General features: G+C 47.2%; 1 protein-coding gene across 1 annotated transcript in view; it reads left to right on the forward strand.

The window, feature by feature from the left end:
* Window positions 1–575: 575 nt before the first annotated feature.
* GLB3 (hemoglobin 3) overlaps window positions 576–20,179 on the forward strand; it is a 39,899-nt gene continuing 20,295 nt past the window's right edge. The window contains exon 1 of the mRNA XM_086824884.1: window positions 576–753. Coding sequence (XP_086681010.1) covers window positions 590–753 — 164 coding nt within the window. The 5' untranslated portion in view covers window positions 576–589. The remainder of the gene's footprint in view (window positions 754–20,179) is intronic.

Raw genomic sequence — 20,179 nt, forward strand, 5'->3', positions numbered from 1 at the left:
TCTTTCGAGAGAAATCTCGAGGGTTTCAGTCGTCTTTTCTCTCTCACTTTCAATCGGTGCTGAGACAAATATGTGTGTAAGGGAGGGGTTCACGAGAGACACAAGCTGAGAGAGGAGTAATGCGAGAGAGCGAGAGGTGGAGAGAGGGGTAGTGGATATGTTGAGGAAGGATGGACTGCCTGTCTTCGAGGTGAGGCTTTGGGCCGGAGAAGGCTGGCTGGCCTGTCTTCGAGGTGGGGCTTGGGAATGAGTGTTGAGGTGTATAGCTTAGCCTGAATATATGGTACCATTTATTAATCTTTAACCATTAATTAATTAATTCGTTAAAGAAAAAACATTGTTGCCTTATTTTTAATATCATTTTATCTAACTAATACTCAATCCGCGTGTTGCTGCGATATGTAATAGACATTAAGAAGCAAAACACAAGAATGGAAGTCAGCATAGAAAGGGTCAATTGAAAGGATTTCCAGCATCGAAAAGGTCAATTGAAAGGATTTTTTTCTCTTATTTTTAAAAAATGAAGAATTTCTTTTTTCTCTTCCTCTCCTTGTTGTAATAGATGATAGATGATATGTATATAAATGGCATGTCGACATTTTTATTGCCAAAAGCAATGGAGTCCTTGCAGAAGAGGGCAAGCGCATGGAGCGGCGTGTCTCGTGCAGATGCATTCGCTATCGACGAGGTCAACTTATACAGCAAGCTTGGACACCAGACGTTTGTCAGACTATCCACAGAGTTCTACAACAGGTGCGTGCGTTTGCCCGGTATCCTACAGCTGACAAGAGTCGCTAAATAAAACTGTTGCGCAGCGAGAGGATGAGGGCGGAGAAGGGAAGGGGCAGGGCGGGCGGGGCGGGGCGGAGCGGAGCGGGTAGTTGTGATCTCCTCATAGGTAACAAATGAGGTGTTGCTGACGAGTGGAAGCACATAATGCTGATAGGATGTTCTAGCCGAGCCTGGTCACATTTGCCCGCCTGCTGCGCTCACACAGCCGTTGTAGCTTGTTTTCCCCACCCACACAGTGTCTAACGTGTCCAGATCGTTACCCTCCGCTTCCGCCCCCGTCTCATATGCCATGGGCTACCTGTGGTTCAAGAATTTGGATTTAGGCATTATAGTAGGAATGGAGGAGGGAGCCGAACAACCAGTATTGTTGCGGATAGCAGAGTATGGACTTGAGGATTTTGCAATGGCAGTCTCACATAGAGATTAAAGCTGGTTTGTGCCTTCCTTCATTTTGCTTCACGACAAGCAAAGCATCAGCTGTGGGTATAGCGGAGGCTGATGAAGGAGATGGTGGAGCTTCACACTTGCCGGACATGCTGCAAGGGGTCCCTTCGAAAGAGACTCGAAGTTTGGGTTTTAGATGGTGCAAGACACCTTCCTTCTCTTGTCCGTGGGGGTGACATTGGAAGGAGAACCCTGTCGGTCCTGATTTTACACTAGAGAAGAGGGCTTTTTGCCGTCCAAAAGAGGCATACAGAGGGCTGGTTTGGTCCTATGGAATGCACAGCCCTTCTGGGAGGAACGCGAATGGGAGACTCACACTTTTTGGATCTTGCTTGACTGTTTTCTCTGTGTGTGTGGCTGTAAGCAGCATGGGATATCTGTGTGTAATGCTGGGAGTCTCTCTATGTGCATGGCTGGCTCTTGCACTTGTGCTGCAGAGGAGTATAGAGAGAGAGTCAGTGTTGTACTGCAGGCCGTACAGAGGGCCCTTTCGAGGCTGCCGTACAGGCAGGGCAGGTCCACGGCCAGGTGGGCGCCCATGTTGACTATCTGTACATGTGTGCAGGTGCACTACAGAGGCGACCTTTCTCAAAAAAGCAAGTGGGTATATCAGATTAAAATGTTTTTAATAGTTTGCCTAAAATAGGGGGTAAGGAAGCAAAAGCTGGGTGCATGCTTTTTTTTGGTGGAAACTTTCTGTTTTTGGAACTTGCTCGAATCAGCCCCTTGCGTGTGAAGGCTGGGCTGTTGGCGGACCTCTTTGAGCATGTGATTATGCAAGAAAGGCGATTCTTTCCACCTTAAGCTGTGGGCGGCCATCTTCCTTGTATCGATTCGTGCTTGCTGAATTCTGCACTTCTTTTAGCGCTAGGCCTCGGTCGAGTTAATACTATGACAAAACAACATGCTACGGTGGGTATGGCTATGGACTCTTATGGTGGATAGTCAGGGCATCTACCTTCTGTAACTTGGTTGAACACAATGCTAATCAATAAACTTAAATACACCAAGATTTAATGGACAACATGCTCAATACAAAAAGTAATTTGTTGAAGTGACAAGAGACACACAATAAGCCGGAACGGTTGGTCCCTTCCTCAAATAAGGTATATTGATCTTGGGAGAATCAAGTACCTATATAAGATTTCCATACCAATGCACATGAAGAGAGTATTGCAAACAATTTGTTGTCGGTGTAGACTTGCAACTCACACTACCCTCTCAAGGGTCCATGTTTCCTACCATCTTACCATCTGCTCTCTATTGTTTCACTAACACATGGTAGCAACAATTTGCAAGAGTGTTAAAATATTGCATCTTTTCTTTTATGCTGTCGTGGAGCTGTCGGCCTGTTTTCCTACGGCCGACTGTTTCATGTACTAGTATATAAGAGTTGCTCTCTTATTCATTCCTATAGATCATTCCTTGTCCTATTTGTTGCTGGCTCTTGTACTCTGTAACCTCAAGCTAATAAAGCTCAGTTCTTGCTTGCAATCTTTCTCTCTCTCATGTTCATTGCTTCCGCTTGTGCACATTCTTTCATGGTATCATTCGTCTAGGCTTTGGCTGCTGCACAATCTTTTCCTCTTCGTTTTCTGCTTCCCTAGATCCTCCAAGCTATAGGTCCTTCAAAACGCAGGTCCACAGCAGAAAATGCAGCTCCTTTGTAGATGTAGATGCGGTGGATCTTTGCCTACAGCAGTAGATGTAGAAAACGCAGGTCCCTTTGCAACACTGGGCTCAGATACCATGAAAGAGTGACTGTAAATCAGAAAAACAGCAAATAGATCTTGCAAAGAAGCACATGTGCAAAAGAACTAAAGTAGAAAACTTGTTATCTGCTGAAGTAGAGCACGAGGGCTGCCCGTAGGTGCATACAACCAACAACAATGGCTGAATAATGAAGTGCTAATGATGCTAACCCAAGCCACCTATTTATAGGTTGGACAAGAGCTGGTCGGCTAGCATAAAAACAGTGGGCTGGCCGACTATGCAAAAAACACTAGAATAATGTCTAAAAAATAGACAAAAATAGTAGAAAAATATCTAAAATAAGATGAATGCATGGCCTCATAAATCTGGCCAGATACAGCATGAAATATGCACATATATGCCCAATCTGGAGATGATAATGCCAACAACTTGGCATGCCATAACTCTGCCTCTTGCATGGCAGAAGTAGAAATGACCAAACATGCATCTTGTGCTCTCTTTTCAAATGAGTCCAGATGATACAAGCCTTGGTACAAAGTCCCAGAAGTGACTATCACATTGTCCTCTCTATGCCTCACTGTGCATTTGTCATCCTCAAAATTGACCACATAACCTCTTTTAGCAAAAAAGGAAACTGACAACAAATTCTTCTTAATGTTGGGTACATAGAGTAGATTTGTAATGCATATATCAGATCCATCTACGGCTGTGAGAATGATCTCACCAATCCCTTTGACGGAATAAGAAGAATTATTAGCGCATGTGACCTTCCTTCCTACTGGGGCAGCCCTCAAAGACTTAAACAAATTCCTCATAGAGGTAATATGTCTTGAGGCACCAGTATCAAAATACCATATGACCTGTTTCTCATTCACATTGAGAGATACATGCTCCTGTGATGCATCATAACTGCAAACCAAAAAGCCCAATCATCATGTACGAAATTAGCTGAATCACCAGCTTTGCCTGTAGAAGCATTAGAAGAGTCCACAACCAAACCAAATTCCCTCTTGTTCTATAACAAGGAGGGGATGCCCGAAACAATAATAGACCAACACTTCAAATACCAGACAGAGCATGGAAAACAGAGTGGAAGAACCATAATTAATACAATAACACCGCATTGAGCTGGAATGGCTGCCCCCCAGGAGCTTCTTTATTTAGAAAGAAGCTTTTACAATAAACCAAGATGCAGGTGCATACAACACCAGGTTTTCCACCAAGCATCAACAAAACACTTGCCCAAATATATATATTCAGTGCCAAGATAAAACACAGCACCAAAAGCCATCCGAAAAGTGTCTCAAAACAGTCCCATGAATCAGCTCATAAACAGTCCATAAATCAGCCCATTATGGAGCCAAAAACAGCCCTGAACTCTACGCCTAAACAACGCCAAAACTGAGTCTCGAATCAGCCCCAGAAGAGCTCTCAAATCAACCCCAAAAACAGTCCCATATCTGCCCATAAATGAGTCGAACAGCCCTGTCAGGCTTTGGGAGAAAGCGACCAGCATGTGGCTGCCTTGGAACAAGCCACCAGCTCCGTGGGAGTTCTGGAACAAGCCGACCAGCTCTATGGGAGCTATGGAAGGAGTCGACCTGCTGAAAACTGCTGAGAAACTACTGTACGGCTAGCGCAAGAGAGAAGAGAGAGAAAAACTGCAGTCGGCCAGCAGAGGAGAGAGAGAAGGCTCCAAAGGGATGCACATGCCAAAAAGGAGAAGCCCAACCTCTTTTTAATGAAGTCGACTAGCTATATTTGCAGCACTTTTCCCTTTTTGTCCAAAAATATCAACTTTATGCTTTTTCTTGGCTTGTACTCCAAGTTTGAGCCCAAAATATCAACTTTATGCTTTTCTTGGCTTGTACTCCAAGTTTTAGCCCAAAATATCAACTTTTGTGCTTTTCCCAAGCTTGTTGGCCAAGTTTCAAGTAGGCGCCTCCTTTTGTCCACATGTAGATGCCCAAAATAATAATAATGTCCAACCCGTCTTTAATGATATATGAACACACCAACTTATAAACATTATAAGTCACTTTGATGAATAAAATCCCATGCTACTCATGCTGTGTGGCTATCTTTTAGGCCAAACTTTGCCGATAGATGCTTCAGCTTTCTTCTGTGGAAGATCCCCGTTCACACCTTGGCTCTGCTCAATGTGTGAAACACTGGTTAAGACTGGTGAAGGGACCAAATGGTGACATCTTCTCCTTGGTTGTCTCTTCTTGCACTCACTAATGTAGTGCCCTGGCTTTTTGCAATAATGACACTTGCCCTTCTTTTTGGGCTGATTTGATCACTTTCTTCTTTGTTTGATGGCTGTCTAGAATTAGCCTTAGAGTGATAATAGCCACCCTTTGCCTTGCCTTTGCCCTTATCATTGGCAACAAAAGCTTTATCATTGCCATGTATCGTCGAAGACTTTTTCTTTCGTGTTTGTTCCTCCTGTAAAAGCAAACCAACCAACTCCTCAAACATAAGGAGTTGAGGGTTACTCCTCATGGACAAAGTGAGAGAAGCGTGGAAGTTTAGGTAGGCTTCTGGAACTGAGTGTAGTGTCCTGGAGACTAACTCCCTTTCAGCAATGACTTCATCAATGTTAAGTAGCTACTCTCCCAACGATCTTGGATCTTCGTAAGATGATCAGCCATGTAATTTTCATAATTTACAATTTGAAAATTTCGGGGCTTTTCTATTTGGCAGCCACATTAGTGCTCCATTGCAGGCATTTAATACAGGCTTGTAAGCTTGGTGTCATTTGGGCACAAAATCAGCACATTGGAAAGAGGTTAGAACCTCTACTTGCATTTTTGTGGGCAAAACTTTGCGCAGGAACTTCCAGGTTTCTTGGCGTGCTTTTGTTTTTTTGCCTAAAGGTGTTTGTGGTTTATTTGCAGTTTGTGCATTTGTATCAATGGCACAAAACACAACAAATGCATTTGGTGTACTCGCATAGGAAGATAAGTTGGATGGCACCAACTACTCCTTGTCGAGTTTTATGGTCAAGAACTTGCTAGTGGGCAAAAGCCTTTTGGGGGTTTGTCAATGGTGATGAGCCTAGACTTGCAGACATTGCACCTACAACTCCTAGTAGAAATGCTCAGCAAGCACCAGCACCTGCAGTTGCCACTCAAGAACAACGCAGATGGGACGCATGTGATGCTCAGGCTATGGCCTTGATCTCTTTGTCAATAAAGAGATCCATTATTCCTCACATCCGTTCATGTAAAACCTCACCGCGTGCATGTGATGTATTGGAGACTATGTACCATGCCAAAAATGAGGCCAAAGTTGCCTATTTAAAGAAAGAGCGGGATACGTACACTGTACGGCAGCCGTACAGTACTGTACTGGCTGTGTACTTGCTGGTACAGCCTGCACAGGACCTGTGCGCAGAGAATCCAGCAGAGAAAAGAATCAGCAGCAACTCCTGTGTGAAGCGTGGACCAAGAAGAAGCCTGCAGCCTGTCCGTACAGGGCTGCACGGCTGGTTTGCACAGAGAAAAACAGCAACAAACAATCTCCAGCAGTCGCCTCCTCCTTCCACAGCTTTTCCACGCATGAAATCTCACTTTTGCTCCACGACTCCCCAAAAGGGAAGAGAGAGAGAGAGAGGAGAGAGAAACACTCCAAAAGTGGCTCCTCCCCAAAATAATCCCTAGGGCCCCAAACTTTAATAAGTTCCTAGGGCCACTAAGGCCTAGGGGCAAACTTTAATAAACATTAAAGTTTAATGTTTCTAGTTCCCCCCTTCACACCTAGGGATGTCCACACATCTTAAACTCTGTCCGGGCACCCCCCATGTGAATCATAAAATATTCTGACTCTGCAACCACCATGCCCACACTTGTACTGTTCCATTTTCACAGGGCCATGACAGGTTCTCACCTGTGTTTCCTCTCCATCTCTCTCTCTCTCACTCTCTCTCCTGTGTTTCCACTTTCCCTTCTTCCGCTGCACATTCTATCATGTTCGAGGAATTTATGCGCATCATAGCGCAACAAGGGAAAAAGTTGCGGGCATGCACAGCTTCTATACAGGCCTTGGAGAAAAGGATACCTCTTCAAGATACCTCGACACCCATCCCCTCCCTCCCCACCCCCACCCCCTCTCCTCCTCCACTAGTCATCACCGAGATCCCTTTGATCCTTGCTTCGGCCATCTCCCTTGCCGAGTTCAGCCCCGTGTGTTACATGATTTATAGGTACGGGAGGTAGAGCTACCTATGCAAGCGGCAACTCGCGTTGCCGCATAGGAGAAACAACGTCGACACATGAAGCGTGAACAATATCTTGCAGCTATGGACACAAGACTTCTTCGACTCACCTTCATGAAAGAGTGAATTTTAGTAAGTATAAATAAACTCGACTCCACAACTTTGTATTCCTAGATTCATCAATTTGAAGCTTATTTTGCTACTGGTAGGAGTCAAATATAGAGAAGGTTGTGTTAGCTAGTTGCTACATCGAACGGGTTGCCATCTCTTCGTGGACTTATTGGACCCAACCCCAACTTGTCACGGAAATTAAGAAGCGGTTTTTACCGCCTCACTATCTTGAGCAGCTCAAGGAAGAGAATTGGGGATTGCGCCAGAACGCGCAACCAATCCTCCAGTTTACAAATAAAGTCACTCATCTCGCTTTACAATTGCAAAAATCAAATGATCACAAAAGAGGTCAATTCTTGTACGGTTTAGACATGCAAATCCAGTGGGTTGTGTGCATGTTTGAACCATAGACTCTTGATCTGGCACTTTCTCTTGCACAAAGTGCCAAGATAAAATACAATAACGAAAAACTGAAGACCTGCCAGCCCGGAGTAGCCAAGGCAGCCACTACCAATGGCAAGGGCCAGAACCAAACCCAACCAAGATCTACCTTGGGAGTGACGGCATATGCAGATATGTAGTGTCACATGTGAACAGGCACCAACTCTAGGGGCAATTTTATCCCACTAGGTTTTTCCCCCGGGACAGCTAGTGCGAAAGGACACTTAAACTAGGACTTTTGTTATAACTTGTACTTTGTACTTCATATCATATATATGAACATACGTGCAAGTTCTTCTCCCACCCACTCTCCAGCTCGTTTTTGCTTCCTCTCTGTATGTATGAGGTTTCTTTGCCCTGCAAACCCTAACATTAGCTTCCTGAGAGCCAACATTTGGTATCAAAGCCCTTGGTTCCTACCATTTTAGGGTTTCTGCAAATTTTAGGTTTTCAGGTTTTTGCTTTCAATCTGCCCAAACCCTTCTTACAAGGGACACTACAGGACATCCTGGAACTGCCAATCTGGTCATAATCTAAAAACCCTGATTTCAAGCCTGTACGACCAACCCTAATTAGGGTTTTGCCTACACATCTGTGTTCACCCAACCCTGTACAACTATCCTGGACCTTGTTGTATAACTTTTGCTTCTATCCGTACAGTCGTACTACAGATTGGGTGTACCTGTAGCTTGCTAACGTGGCATTCCCTGCAACAGTGTAGTGCTGAATACTCATTTACATCTGTACAAGCTCCTCTACAAGCAGTACTGTGGTTACAAATTGATACATGCGACAGCCAGGTACAGCAAGTACAGTTGCTGCAGGCGGTGCAGACAGGTGCTGGACAGAACTGAATATTCAGATTCAGGCGAGTATAAGTGTGGACAACCGACTGTTTGTGCAAGTACAACTCCTGGCACGTATCCCGAGGTGGTACAGACGGGTACAGTGCTGATTTTCAGATCTGTATTTTCAAGGACAGCATAAGAGTGAACATCAAGAGGAGGGTACAGGCAAGTACAAGCACATGTGTGAAGCAGGGTTGTGGATACAAGTGCCTGCAAGTATAGATTGCTTCCTCCAGTGCTGTTTCACGAGATGAATTTGGTAAGCTCCGTTTCTGTTCATCTATCTCTCTTTCTACTGCTTGATGTCTGTTGCAGATATGAGTTATCTGGCCCCTTGTGAGAGGAGGGGTATGGCAGATTGACAAGGGTTGAGACAGAGTTTGGACAGCACATGTATGTTTGAGCTGAGATGATGTATCATGCACTTGAGTTATGCCAGATGTATGCCCATGACTAGCCTGCTTAGTGATCTTGGCTGATCAGAGGGAGGCACAATGTGTTATTTGGAGACACAGATCTGTGTGCATAGATCCTCTGTGCTAAGAAGGATTTGTGGGCCGTCAGATTGGATATACAAGTGTAAACTCTTGGCTGATCTTTGTGTTGTACTCAGCCATTCATATTATTATAATTGAATAAAGAAATACCGCAAGGGGCGCCAAGCTTTGGGGCCAACAGGTGTCGCTGTGTTTTCAGATTTGGGCACTCTAGCTCTAATCTGCTTTGTTTTCACATCTAGACTACAAGTGGACGGGTGATTGCTAATCTACCGCACTCTGGTTTTCTATCAGAGGCCGGTTTCAAGGTTCCGTTGCCGGGACCAATCATCAACTTTATGAAGGGGGTGAGCTCGTGGTTGCTTTGAAGAAAGCCATCGCTGAAAATTCAGCAAACATGTCTGATACAGAGGCTGAGTACTTCTATCATGAAGAAGAAGAGCAAGAGACTTCTCCTGAGAGAGATGTATCTGAGGATATTTTTGCAGGAGAACAGGCTGCAGATGTTGAGCCTTATGAGGATGTAACACAGCCAGAAGATGTGCATGGTAAAGAGGATGATGATGCTCGGTTCAAAGATCGCTTGGCTAGTGTTATGGATACTTTTATGCAGCTCACACAGAGCGAGAGATTTGCTGAATTTATGAGATCTCGCAGAGAGCCCCGCACAGAGCCCCAGAAAAAGAAGAAGAAGGTTCGTTCGAAGAATCTTCCACAGGGTCATAGTGGTGCCATCCCACAAGAACCATCTTTTGGCCAGTTTCCGAATATGCAGCATGCTTATGGAGCAAACTCTCAGAGTTCCTTCTATGGACAGCCACCTATTCCTCAGCAGAATATGCATCCAGGTTATTTTGGTGGTGGCTCGGTGTTCCAATCCATGACTGGGGGCTATCCTCAGGGAGGCATGGGTATGTATGGGCCTTTTGGAGCCAATTTTCAGCCTGGCATGCAAGGGAATATGTATGGTGGTATGCAGTCCGGTATGGCTGGAAATATGTTTGCAGGCATGCAACCTGGGATGCAAGGCAATATGTTTGGTGTTATGCAGCCAGGTATGCATAATGGAATGTATGGAAACATGGCTGGAATGTATGGTATGCCTGGCATGGGAATGGGAAATGTTGACCCAATGATGGGTATGAATGTTGGGGGCAGCAATCTTGCGAAGCCACTTCCATATGACAATCTAACGCCTATGGGAAAGGCGAAGGATTACAAGGAAGGGGGAGCTGCAGTGAAGTTTGACACTTTTAGTGGGGCCAAGGATAAATTGAAGGCACTTATCTTTTTACAGCAGTTTGATGCTGCTTTTTCTGGTGGGAATTACACAGAGTCCTCTAAGGTGAGGAAAGCTGCCACTTTTCTCAAGGGTAATGCTTTGCAGTGGTGGTCTACTCTTCTTTTGCAGGGCATAGCACCCACCACATGGGTCCAATTCAAACAGGTCTTCTCTTCCGTATGGCTCACATCTACATTTGAGGTGGATGTTATGACCGCATGGCACAAGCTGGACGCTTCAAAGTGTGATAGTTTGGAGGATTATAACAAGAAGTTTTGGGAAGCTTTACTCCCAGTGACTTCTTATCGTGCGGTGCCACTGTCTGAGCAGGTAGAGAAGTATTGTTGTGGGCTGCCCAAAGAGGTACGAGATTATTGTATAAAGACGAGAGTAACGAACATGTCACAGATGATTGAAAATGCTATGACAGCTAATGCGTTACTCACAGGTGGCTCACCTGGGTTTAAGAAATTGGGCAAGAAAGCTGAAAAATTTGGGCATGCTTCTCGTGATGCTAAAGGGTCTTCAGAGACAAAGTATAAGAAGTTGCCAATGCCCAAGAGGACTACTGAGGAAAGACAGGCTTTGAGAGATGCTCAAAAGTGTTTTTACTGTACTGAAGAGGGGCATATGTCATTCAATTGTCCCAAAAGAAAGTCCCAAAAGGACCCTGACAATAAAGGAGAGCCCAAGCCAAAGAAACCAAAGCCTTCTGCAGGCTTAGTTCCTGATCTTGTGGGGGAGCAGCTAGGTGGTGAAGCTACAGAGTTGTGCAGGGCATGGGGCAAAGTGAGAGATCAGAATGCTTTGATCTTCTTTGACACAGGTGCTAGAGCCAACTTCATTTCACCAGATTTGGCTGGCCGATTGGGGATTCGCGCAGAGGAGATGGGGCCGCTACATGAGGCTAATATGGCTTGTCCAGGGTATGCAGAACCCGTTACTCCTATCATTGGGAAGCTTCGGCTTCATTTGCAGGGTTATGTGGACAGCGAAGAGTTCTTCATCATGCCTTTGGATGGCTGTGATGTTTTGTTGGGGATGCCATGGTGCCACAGGGTACATGCGGTGGTGGATACTTACAATAGGAAAATTACTCTGACTCATAGAGGAAAAGAGCATGTATTGGATGTAAAACTCAAAGGGGAATCTGTTCCTATTGTATCCGCTTCGGCGATTTCATCAGTAATGAAAAAGCATCTTTCCGCGTACTTGATTTATGTAAAGGATGCACAGGATGATGAGTCTAAGTCTAATTTGTCTATGTTAGATAAGGACAGGGCTGATTTCTTAAGTGGGTTTCAAGACTATTTTTCCGAGTCATTGCCAGGAGAATTACCTCTTGAGAGGCCACAAGATCATGCCATAGATCTGATTCCTGGTAGTACTCCACCGAATAGACCGCAGTACCGTGTTAGTGCAGCCCAACAGGAAGAGATTATGAGTCAGGTGCAGGAGCTTTTGAATAAAGGGTTGATACAGCCTAGCTCATCACCCTTTTGCTCACCTGTGCTCTTAGTGCAGAAGAAGGATGGTTCTTGGCGCATGTGTATAGATTACAGGGCGCTGAACAAGAATACCATCAAGAATCGATTCCCCATACCGAGGATCGATGACATCTTGGACCGCTTACAGGGCTCCACAGTTTTTAGTCGTATTGACTTGAAAAGCGGGTATCATCAGATACGCATTAGACCCGAGGATGTACATAAGACAGCATTCCGAACCACGTTTGGATTGTATGAGTTCTTGGTTATGCCCTTTGGTTTGACAAATGCGCTTGCCACATTTAACAGAATGATGGACAGGATTTTCAGGCCTCATAGAGAGTTTGTGGGCACATTCTTTGATGATATGATTGTGCATTCACAAACTGAGGAAGAGCATAGAAGGCATTTGGCCATTGTGTTTGCAGAACTCAGAAACCATAGATTGGTGGTTAATGGCAAGAAGAGTGAGTTTTTCTTGCAGGAGATACATTTCTTGGGGCATATTGTGTCTGGTCATGGAGTCCGTATGGATCCAGCAAAGGTGGAAGCAATACTTAATTGGCCAGCTTTGAGGACCGTGCATGATGTACGCAGCTTTCTAGGATTGTGTTCCTATTACAGGCGTTACATACGGCACTTTGCTGAAATTGCTTCGCCTCTTCATGCTTTGACGAAGAAAGCAACTCCGTTTAGATGGGTTGATCGGGAAATTACAGCATTCAAAAAGCTCAAAGAAAAGCTTACTTCGGACCCAGTATTGGTGTTACCGGACCTCCGAAAGGCTTTTGTTGTCCAGTGTGATGCATGTGGAAGTAGCATTGGTGCAGTTCTCATGCAAGAGGGACATGTTATAGCCTATGAGAGTAGAGTTTTGCAAGATGCTGAGAAGCATTTACAGGTGTATGAGAAAGAGATGTTGGCTGTAATTCACGCTCTTTCTACTTGGAAACACTACTTGCTTGGGGCTGATTTTACTGTACAGACAGATCATCAGACCTTGCGTTATTTCCTTACGCAGACTAAACTTTCAGAGAAGCATATGCGTTGGGCAAACTTTTTGTCAATGTTTCACTTCCAGATTGTGCATGTGGAAGGCAAAAAGAATGTAGTGGCAGATGCTTTGTCACGCAAGCCACAGGTCTCTGCAGTTTCACTTGCTTATCATCATGAGCTTGATGAAATGAAAGAGCAGTATGCCCATGATGAGGATTTTGAAAGGTTGTATGATCAGATGTCTGAGGGTCAGCGGCATGAGCATTATACTCTCAGAGATGGGTTTTTATTGATGCATGGCAGACTGTGTGTTACCAGGCCATTGCGACTCAAGGTTATGATTGAAAGTCATGCTCCACCGTATGCAGGTCATAGAGGTATTGACGCCACGGTCAAAGCAGTGGAGACTTTCTTTTATTGGCCAACCTTGAGAAGAGATGTTGATGCCTTTGTGAGGCAATGCATCGTATGTCAGAAGGTAAAGTTTGACCGTCAGAAGACACCAGGGTTATTACAGCCTTTACCTATTCCGGATAGACCTTGGGAGAGCATTGCCATGGATTTTGTATTTGATCTTCCACGGACAGAAACGGGAAATGATGGCATCTGGACTATCATATGCAGATTCAGTAAGCAGGCTCATTTCATTCCCGTGCGGAAGATAATTAAAGTGGATCATATGGTGAAGTTGTTCATGGCGAACATCTTCAAGTATCATGGCTTGCCTACGTCTATCATTAGTGACTGTGATCCACGGATGACGAGTTTGTTTTGGAGAGGGTTATTTGACGACATGGGTACAACTCTCAAGTTTTCATCATCATTTCATCCACAGACAGATGGTCAGTCAGAAGAGGCTAACTCTACAGTGTTGGATCTTCTCAAGTGTTATGTGTCAGAGCACAAGCAACAATGGGAAAAGTATCTTCCTTTGGTGGAGTTTGCATATAACAACACTGTACATAGCTCGACAGGCAAGGCGCCTTTTGAGATTGTAGAAGGAGGGAAGAAAGTACCACCCATTTTGCATACAAAGGATAAGATCTTTGAGGCTGATCAGTATGTGGAGAGCTTGGATGAAGCTTATCGGAGAGTTAAGTTGGCCCTCCAGAAAACTCAGCAGAAGCAAAAGAAAGCCGCAGACCGTCACAGACGTGATTTACAGTTTGCATTGGGTGATTGGGTTCTTTTGCGCTTTGAAAAGGCTAGACTCAAGAAGATGAAGGGTAAAGAGCGCTTATTCCGTAAGTTGAGCATGCGATATTATGGGCCTTTTCAGGTTTTGGAAAAGATTGGTGAGGTAACCTATCGTTTGAAGTTACCAGATCACTGGAGGATTCACAATGCTTTTCACGTGAGTCTTCTTAGACCTTTCCGTGGGGATGTGCCTGAGGATGTATTAGATGAGGCTCAGCCGGAAGTTGAGGAACTTGATGAGGTTCTGATTCCAGAGCAGATACTGGCACATAAAGAAAGGAAGGTACGAGGTAAAGTTTCCCGTCGCTATCTTGTGAAGTTCAAGAACTATTCACCGATGGATGCGAAGTGGATGGAGGAAGGTGACTTAACAGATTCACCTCAGGTTTTGCAGCTTTATCTCGATGCCTTTGAGTTAGAGCCGACTCTTATTGTGGCTCATTCAGGTTCAGCAGAGCATGGGTCTGGAGCATTACCTGATGCTCAAGAGGGGGGTAGCACCTCCACTCCCTTGATACAGACAGGCTCAGATGACATCTAGAGGTCGCTTGGTGCAGTTTTTTATCTCACCCGAAGGTACTGAGGCTGACAGTACATCTGTTTATGGGACTTCTATGATATATGTGTACTAGTCACATGAGATTTTTGTGGATATGTATGGTTCACAGTGGTATACAACTTGGACTATTACTATGCCATTAGTTTGCAGTGAATATTGATACATGTGCATGGCTTAGAGAGATTGGGACGTTGATCTTGCCATATTGTATATTTCACTTTGGATATTTTGATGCATCACCAGAATGCAATCGAGGACGCTTGCCATCTTTCAAGAGGGGGGTATGTCATGGCCCTGTGAAAATGGAACAGTACAAGTGTGGGCATGGTGGTTGCAGAGTCAGAATATTTTATGATTCACATGGGGGGTGCCTGGACAGAGTTTAAGATGTGTGGACATTCCTAGGTGTGAAGGGGGGAACTAGAAACATTAAACTTTAATGTTTATTAAAGTTTGCCCCTAGGCCTTAGTGGCCCTAGGAACTTATTAAAGTTTGGGGCCCTAGGGATTATTTTGGGGAGGAGCCACTTTTGGAGTGTTTCTCTCTCCTCTCTCTCTCTCTCTCTCTTCCCTTTTGGGGAGTCGTGGAGCAAAAGTGAGATTTCATGCGTGGAAAAGCTGTGGAAGGAGGAGGCGATTGCTGGAGATTGTTTGCTGCTGTTTTTCTATGTGCAAACCAGCCGTACAGCCCTGTACGGACAGGCTGCAGGCTTCTTCTTGGTCCACGCTTCACACAGGAGTTGCTGCTGATTCTTTTCTCTGCTGGATTCTCTGCGCACAGGTCCTGTGCAGGCTGTACCAGCAAGTACACAGCTAGTACAGTACTGTACGGCTGCCGCATAGTGTACGGACAGCCAGGTACAGCAAGTACAGTTGCTGCAGGCGGTGCAGACAGGTGCTGGACAGAACTGAATATTCAGATTCAGGCGAGTATAAGTGTGGACAACCGACTGTTTGTGCAAGTACAACTCCTGGCACGTATCCCGAGGTGGTACAGACGGGTACAGTGCTGATTTTCAGATCTGTATTTTCAAGGACAGCATAAGAGTGAACATCAGGAGGAGGGTACAGGCAAGTACAAGCACATGTGTGAAGCAGGGTTGTGGATAGAAGTGCCTGCAAGTACAGATTGGTGCTGTTGCTTCCTCCAGTGCTGTTTCACGAGCTGAATTTGGTAAGCTCCGTTTCTGTTCATCTATCTCTCTTTCTACTGCTTGATGTCTGTTGCAGATATGAGTTATCTGGCCCCTTGTGAGAGGAGGGGTATGGCAGATTGACAAGGGTTGAGACAGAGTTTGGACAACACATGTATGTTTGAGCTGAAATGATGTATCATGCACTTGAGTTATGCCAGATGTATGCCCATGACTGGCCTGCTTAGTGATCTTGGTTGATCAGAGGGAGGCACAATGTGTTATTTGGAGACACAGATCTGTGTGCATAGATCCTCTGTGCTAAGAAGGATTTGTGGGCCGTCAGATTGGATATACAGGTGTAAACTCTTGGCTGATCTTTGTGTTGTACTCAGCCATTCTTTTTTTTTTTTTTTTTTTTCCGAGAAAAGATCCTGTCATTAGTTATGTAAAAAAAACTCCCGTAGGGCTACAAAAGAGATCTCTCCTGCTCCTAACAGAGAGAAGAGCAGTGAATACATCATGGCAGCCCGGGAGACTCTCCCTAGGTGCTGCAAAATACAAGCATCAGTCTAAAGGACTGAGCGGCTAAATCATACAATGGGGGGGGGGAAGAGCCAAACAGGTGGCCTGTAGTGCCAACGGGGGGATCCCGTGTGTAGGGTGTAGAACGGGCCGCAGCGCCAAGTGGTATGAAAGGCCTGGCGCCGTAAAATCGCCTCATCCGAGTCTCCCCGGATGCGGTCGTACTGTCCTCGCAGGGTGTGGATCAACTCCTGCCAAATCCCCCGAACAGTCTCTGCTGGTGGCTCTAATCTCCCCTCAAAGGCCGTGAAGCACCGGGCCCTCCAGGTGAACCAGATGGTGAGGCTGCTGAGGAGCTCCCATCGTAAATCCCTCTCCTGTGTCCAGCTGTCGGACGAGAAATCCGGTGCCGGAACCAGGCGAGGCTGGCCCCTAATAAATCTGATGGCCTGACTGCCCTGCTCCATCTCATAGCCCATAGCAGGCCCTGACGAAGTCGACCAAGCAGCGGCACCCCACGTAAACATACCCTCTGGAGAGAGGGGGGCTAGAATACGCAGCATCCGCAGCCAAATCTGCTGTGCCTGAGGGCAGTCCCAAAGGCAATGTCTCTGTGGCTCCATAGGGTGGCCGCATCGGACGCAGGCCGCCGGAAGACCGCTATAAACAAGCCAAGTGCCAACTGCTGAGCCCCTGTGGGCGACCAGCCACTGAAAAGCCGAGATCCTGCGGGCCTGTCGACTAGCCCAGAGTCGAGCCCAGAAATCCTCCAGGAACTCCTGTGATAGTCCCTGCAGTCGCCAATGCCCCGCTGCCGCTGGAGAAACCGTCCTCCTCGCCGTCAAAATATGCCGTCCCAGCCGAACAGTATACTGGAAAAATGTGATCTCTGTGGCCTCAAGGGATGCATAAGGATCATGCCACTCGTACTCTCCGGGGTCCCACTGTAGCCGGGCCAAGGGGCGCGCTGCATATGCCCATATACGCCAATCCGGGAGCACGTCAGCAGGGTCGGGGTCAATATGCCACTTCCGAGAAGCGGCAGCCACTACCCGAATCCTCTGAAAGGTGCACTCTGCAACCAAAGGCGACTCCACCTCCACTCTCTGGAGTCGGCCCTCATCCTGAATCTCATAATAGAGGCATCTGCCATCCTCAGTGCTAGCTCTGACAGCAATCAGGATCTCCAACTGTGTGAAGGCACCCATCCACCGTGGGGCCACTGGCTCGAGAGGTGTGAACCACTCCTCTGAAAGTGCCTCCTGAATATCATCCCTCATAATCAACCCCCCTCTGAAGTGACTCAGCCTCTCCACCTGGGTCTCCTCTGGTAGACTGCAGAAAGCCTACCAGTCTCCAAAACTACGAGCTGGGCCTGCCGCTAAAGGTCCCCAGGCTAGACGAGGCCGAGAACCCAGCATATGACCCTGCTCTGTACGAACCGCTGGGCTCCAGATGAGCGGCTGCCTGGCCCGCTCCTCAACACAAGACGGAGGCCGCTGAGAGAGCCCCGGTCTCAGCAGCTCCCAAGCTCTCAGGATACTCAAAGCAAATCTGTCCTCCCATCCTCTACTGAGGCCTGTCCTCCTCATCTCTATGAATATCCAGCGAATCTCTGGTGCCCAAGTACCCCCTGCAGGAGGCGCCCGGGCCTGCAATCGCTGCAAGAGGAGCTCTTTCCAAGGCTCAGCGCCTGGAAGCAACCCCCGAACAATAAGCTTCCCCAATAAGGCTCTACTCTGATCGACTGGATCTATAATGCCCAAACCGCCCTGAGCCAGCGGGAGTGTAATAACTGCCCATGCAACCTTTGCCCGAGCTGGCTGACCGTCCCGCCCAGACCACAGAAAGTTCCTGATCAGCCTCTGTACCTGGCTGATGCAAGAGCTCGAAAAAATCCAGCAAGACGTAATGTACCACATAGTCGCTAACAGCACCTGATTTGCCACCACCACCCTCCCAGCCAAGGATAGTCGAGCTGTACTCCAATACAATAGCTTCTTCCGAATGCTCAGAAGAAGCGGGGCAATCTGCTGCTCAGGTGACAAATCGAGGCCAATCTGGCATCCCAAATACCGCACTGCTGTGCCGGGAGGAATCCATCTAAAACCGGGGTCCGGACTCCATGCCGGAGTGGGAGCACTACTGATCCAAAAGGCCACTGTCTTGCGCCAATTGATCAATGCTCCCGAAGCTGCACTAAAAACCTGGAGCGACTGCTCTGCCCGAATAAGATTGGTCTCTTGGCCATGCAAAAATAAGCCCGTGTCGTCTGCAAACTCAGCATCAAGCAAATCCTCCCCCCGGACTGGGAGCTGAAGTCCTCTCAAACCAACCTCCTCTGCCGTCAAATACATACTCATAGCCTCCGCAAAGAAGAGAAAAAGGAAAGGGGCGAGAGGACACCCCTGACGGACTGATCTGGTCAGCTCAAAACTCGGCCCCCGACCTCCTGCAATCAGCACCTGGCTGCAAGCTGCGGAATACAAAGCTGCCACCCCTCTGATCCATCCTGGCTCAAAGCCCAGGCGTAGCATAGTGCCCTCTAAGAATCCCCAATCAACTCTATCGTATGCCTTCTCAAAATCGAGAAGCATCACGACCAAGTCCTCGCCAAGAAACCTAGCTCGGGCCGTCGCCTCCCAGAAAGTAAAGATGTTGTCAAGGATACTGCGCTCCTTGACAAATCCTGTTTGAGTAGCATGAATCAACTCCCCCAGGAAGGGCTGGATCCTCAAACTCAAGGCCTTTGCCAAGACCTTGTATACAGTATTGAGGATCGTAATAGGCCTCCAATGCCGAATGTCATCCGATACTCCCTCCCCCTTGGGGATAAGATAGATCAAACCCTCTGAAAAGCTCTGCGGCATCACCCCAGTGTCCAAAACATGCTGAAAGCCCCTGCGGAGGCCTGGCCCCAAAAGGTCCCAATAGCGCATAAAAAAGGCCGGCGTCAGTCCGTCCTCCCCTGGGCAACTATGTCGCGGCAGGACCCTCAAGGCCTCGGCAAGCTCAATCTCTGACAGAGGCGCACCTAGAACTGTGCGCATATGGTCTGTGACCCTCCTCTGCACATGGGCCCAAACAGTCTGTCTGCATACATCTCGATCCTCAGTGGCTGGCTCCGCTGAAAGCAAGTCACGATAAAAGGCAGTGGCAATGGCTCTGATCTCCCCGAGCTCAGTAGCTATCGATCCATCCGGTCTAGCAAGCTGGCGAACCCCTGCTCGCGCATGACGGGGTCCAGTGATCTCAAAAAACTCCCCAGTCACTCTATCACCAAGCTGCGTCCACTGAGAGGCCTGACGACGATAGTAAAACTCATGTCTCTGCTCCTCTGCCTCTCTAACCTCCTGGCGTGCCTGGCTCAGCTGGGACGCCACCCACTCACATGCAGGCTGCTGCTCCTGAAGGCGCTGTAGCGAAGCAAGGCTGCGTCTCAGCCGTTGCTCCCGCTCGCGAATCTCTCCCAGTCGTGTCAAAGCTGCAGCGTGTAGAAAAGAGCTAAGATCAATGAGTCCCTGGGCACACTGGCCCGCTGCATCCTGGTCAGAGCACTGACTATCATGCCAGATCCTCTCAATGTCCTCAGCGAGACTGGGGTCTGCAAGTACCCTCTCTGGGATCCTCAACTGCAAGCTGGGCTCCCGTGTCCCCTCCTCCAAAGTCAGTATAACTGGCGCATGATCTGAAAATGAGGTGCCAGCAAGAATGCCGACGGAGCCCCCTCGCTCCCCCAACCAATCGCCCACATAAAAGCGATCAATCCGAGATAGATTAGTCCCTCCCTGCCGGCGATCCGACCGAGAGAAACTAAGACTGTCCTGAGACCGGGAGAAAGCCCCATGCTGCCATGCATCAGTGATCCTCAGTGTCATACAAAACCGGTCCCAAGCTGCAAGCTCCGTGCCGTGCACTGTAACATGACTGCCTCC

Source organism: Cibotium barometz, chromosome 31, assembly GCF_041138505.1.
Source record: "Cibotium barometz isolate CiBa-2024 chromosome 31, ASM4113850v1, whole genome shotgun sequence".
Lineage (NCBI taxonomy): Eukaryota > Viridiplantae > Streptophyta > Polypodiopsida > Cyatheales > Cibotiaceae > Cibotium > Cibotium barometz.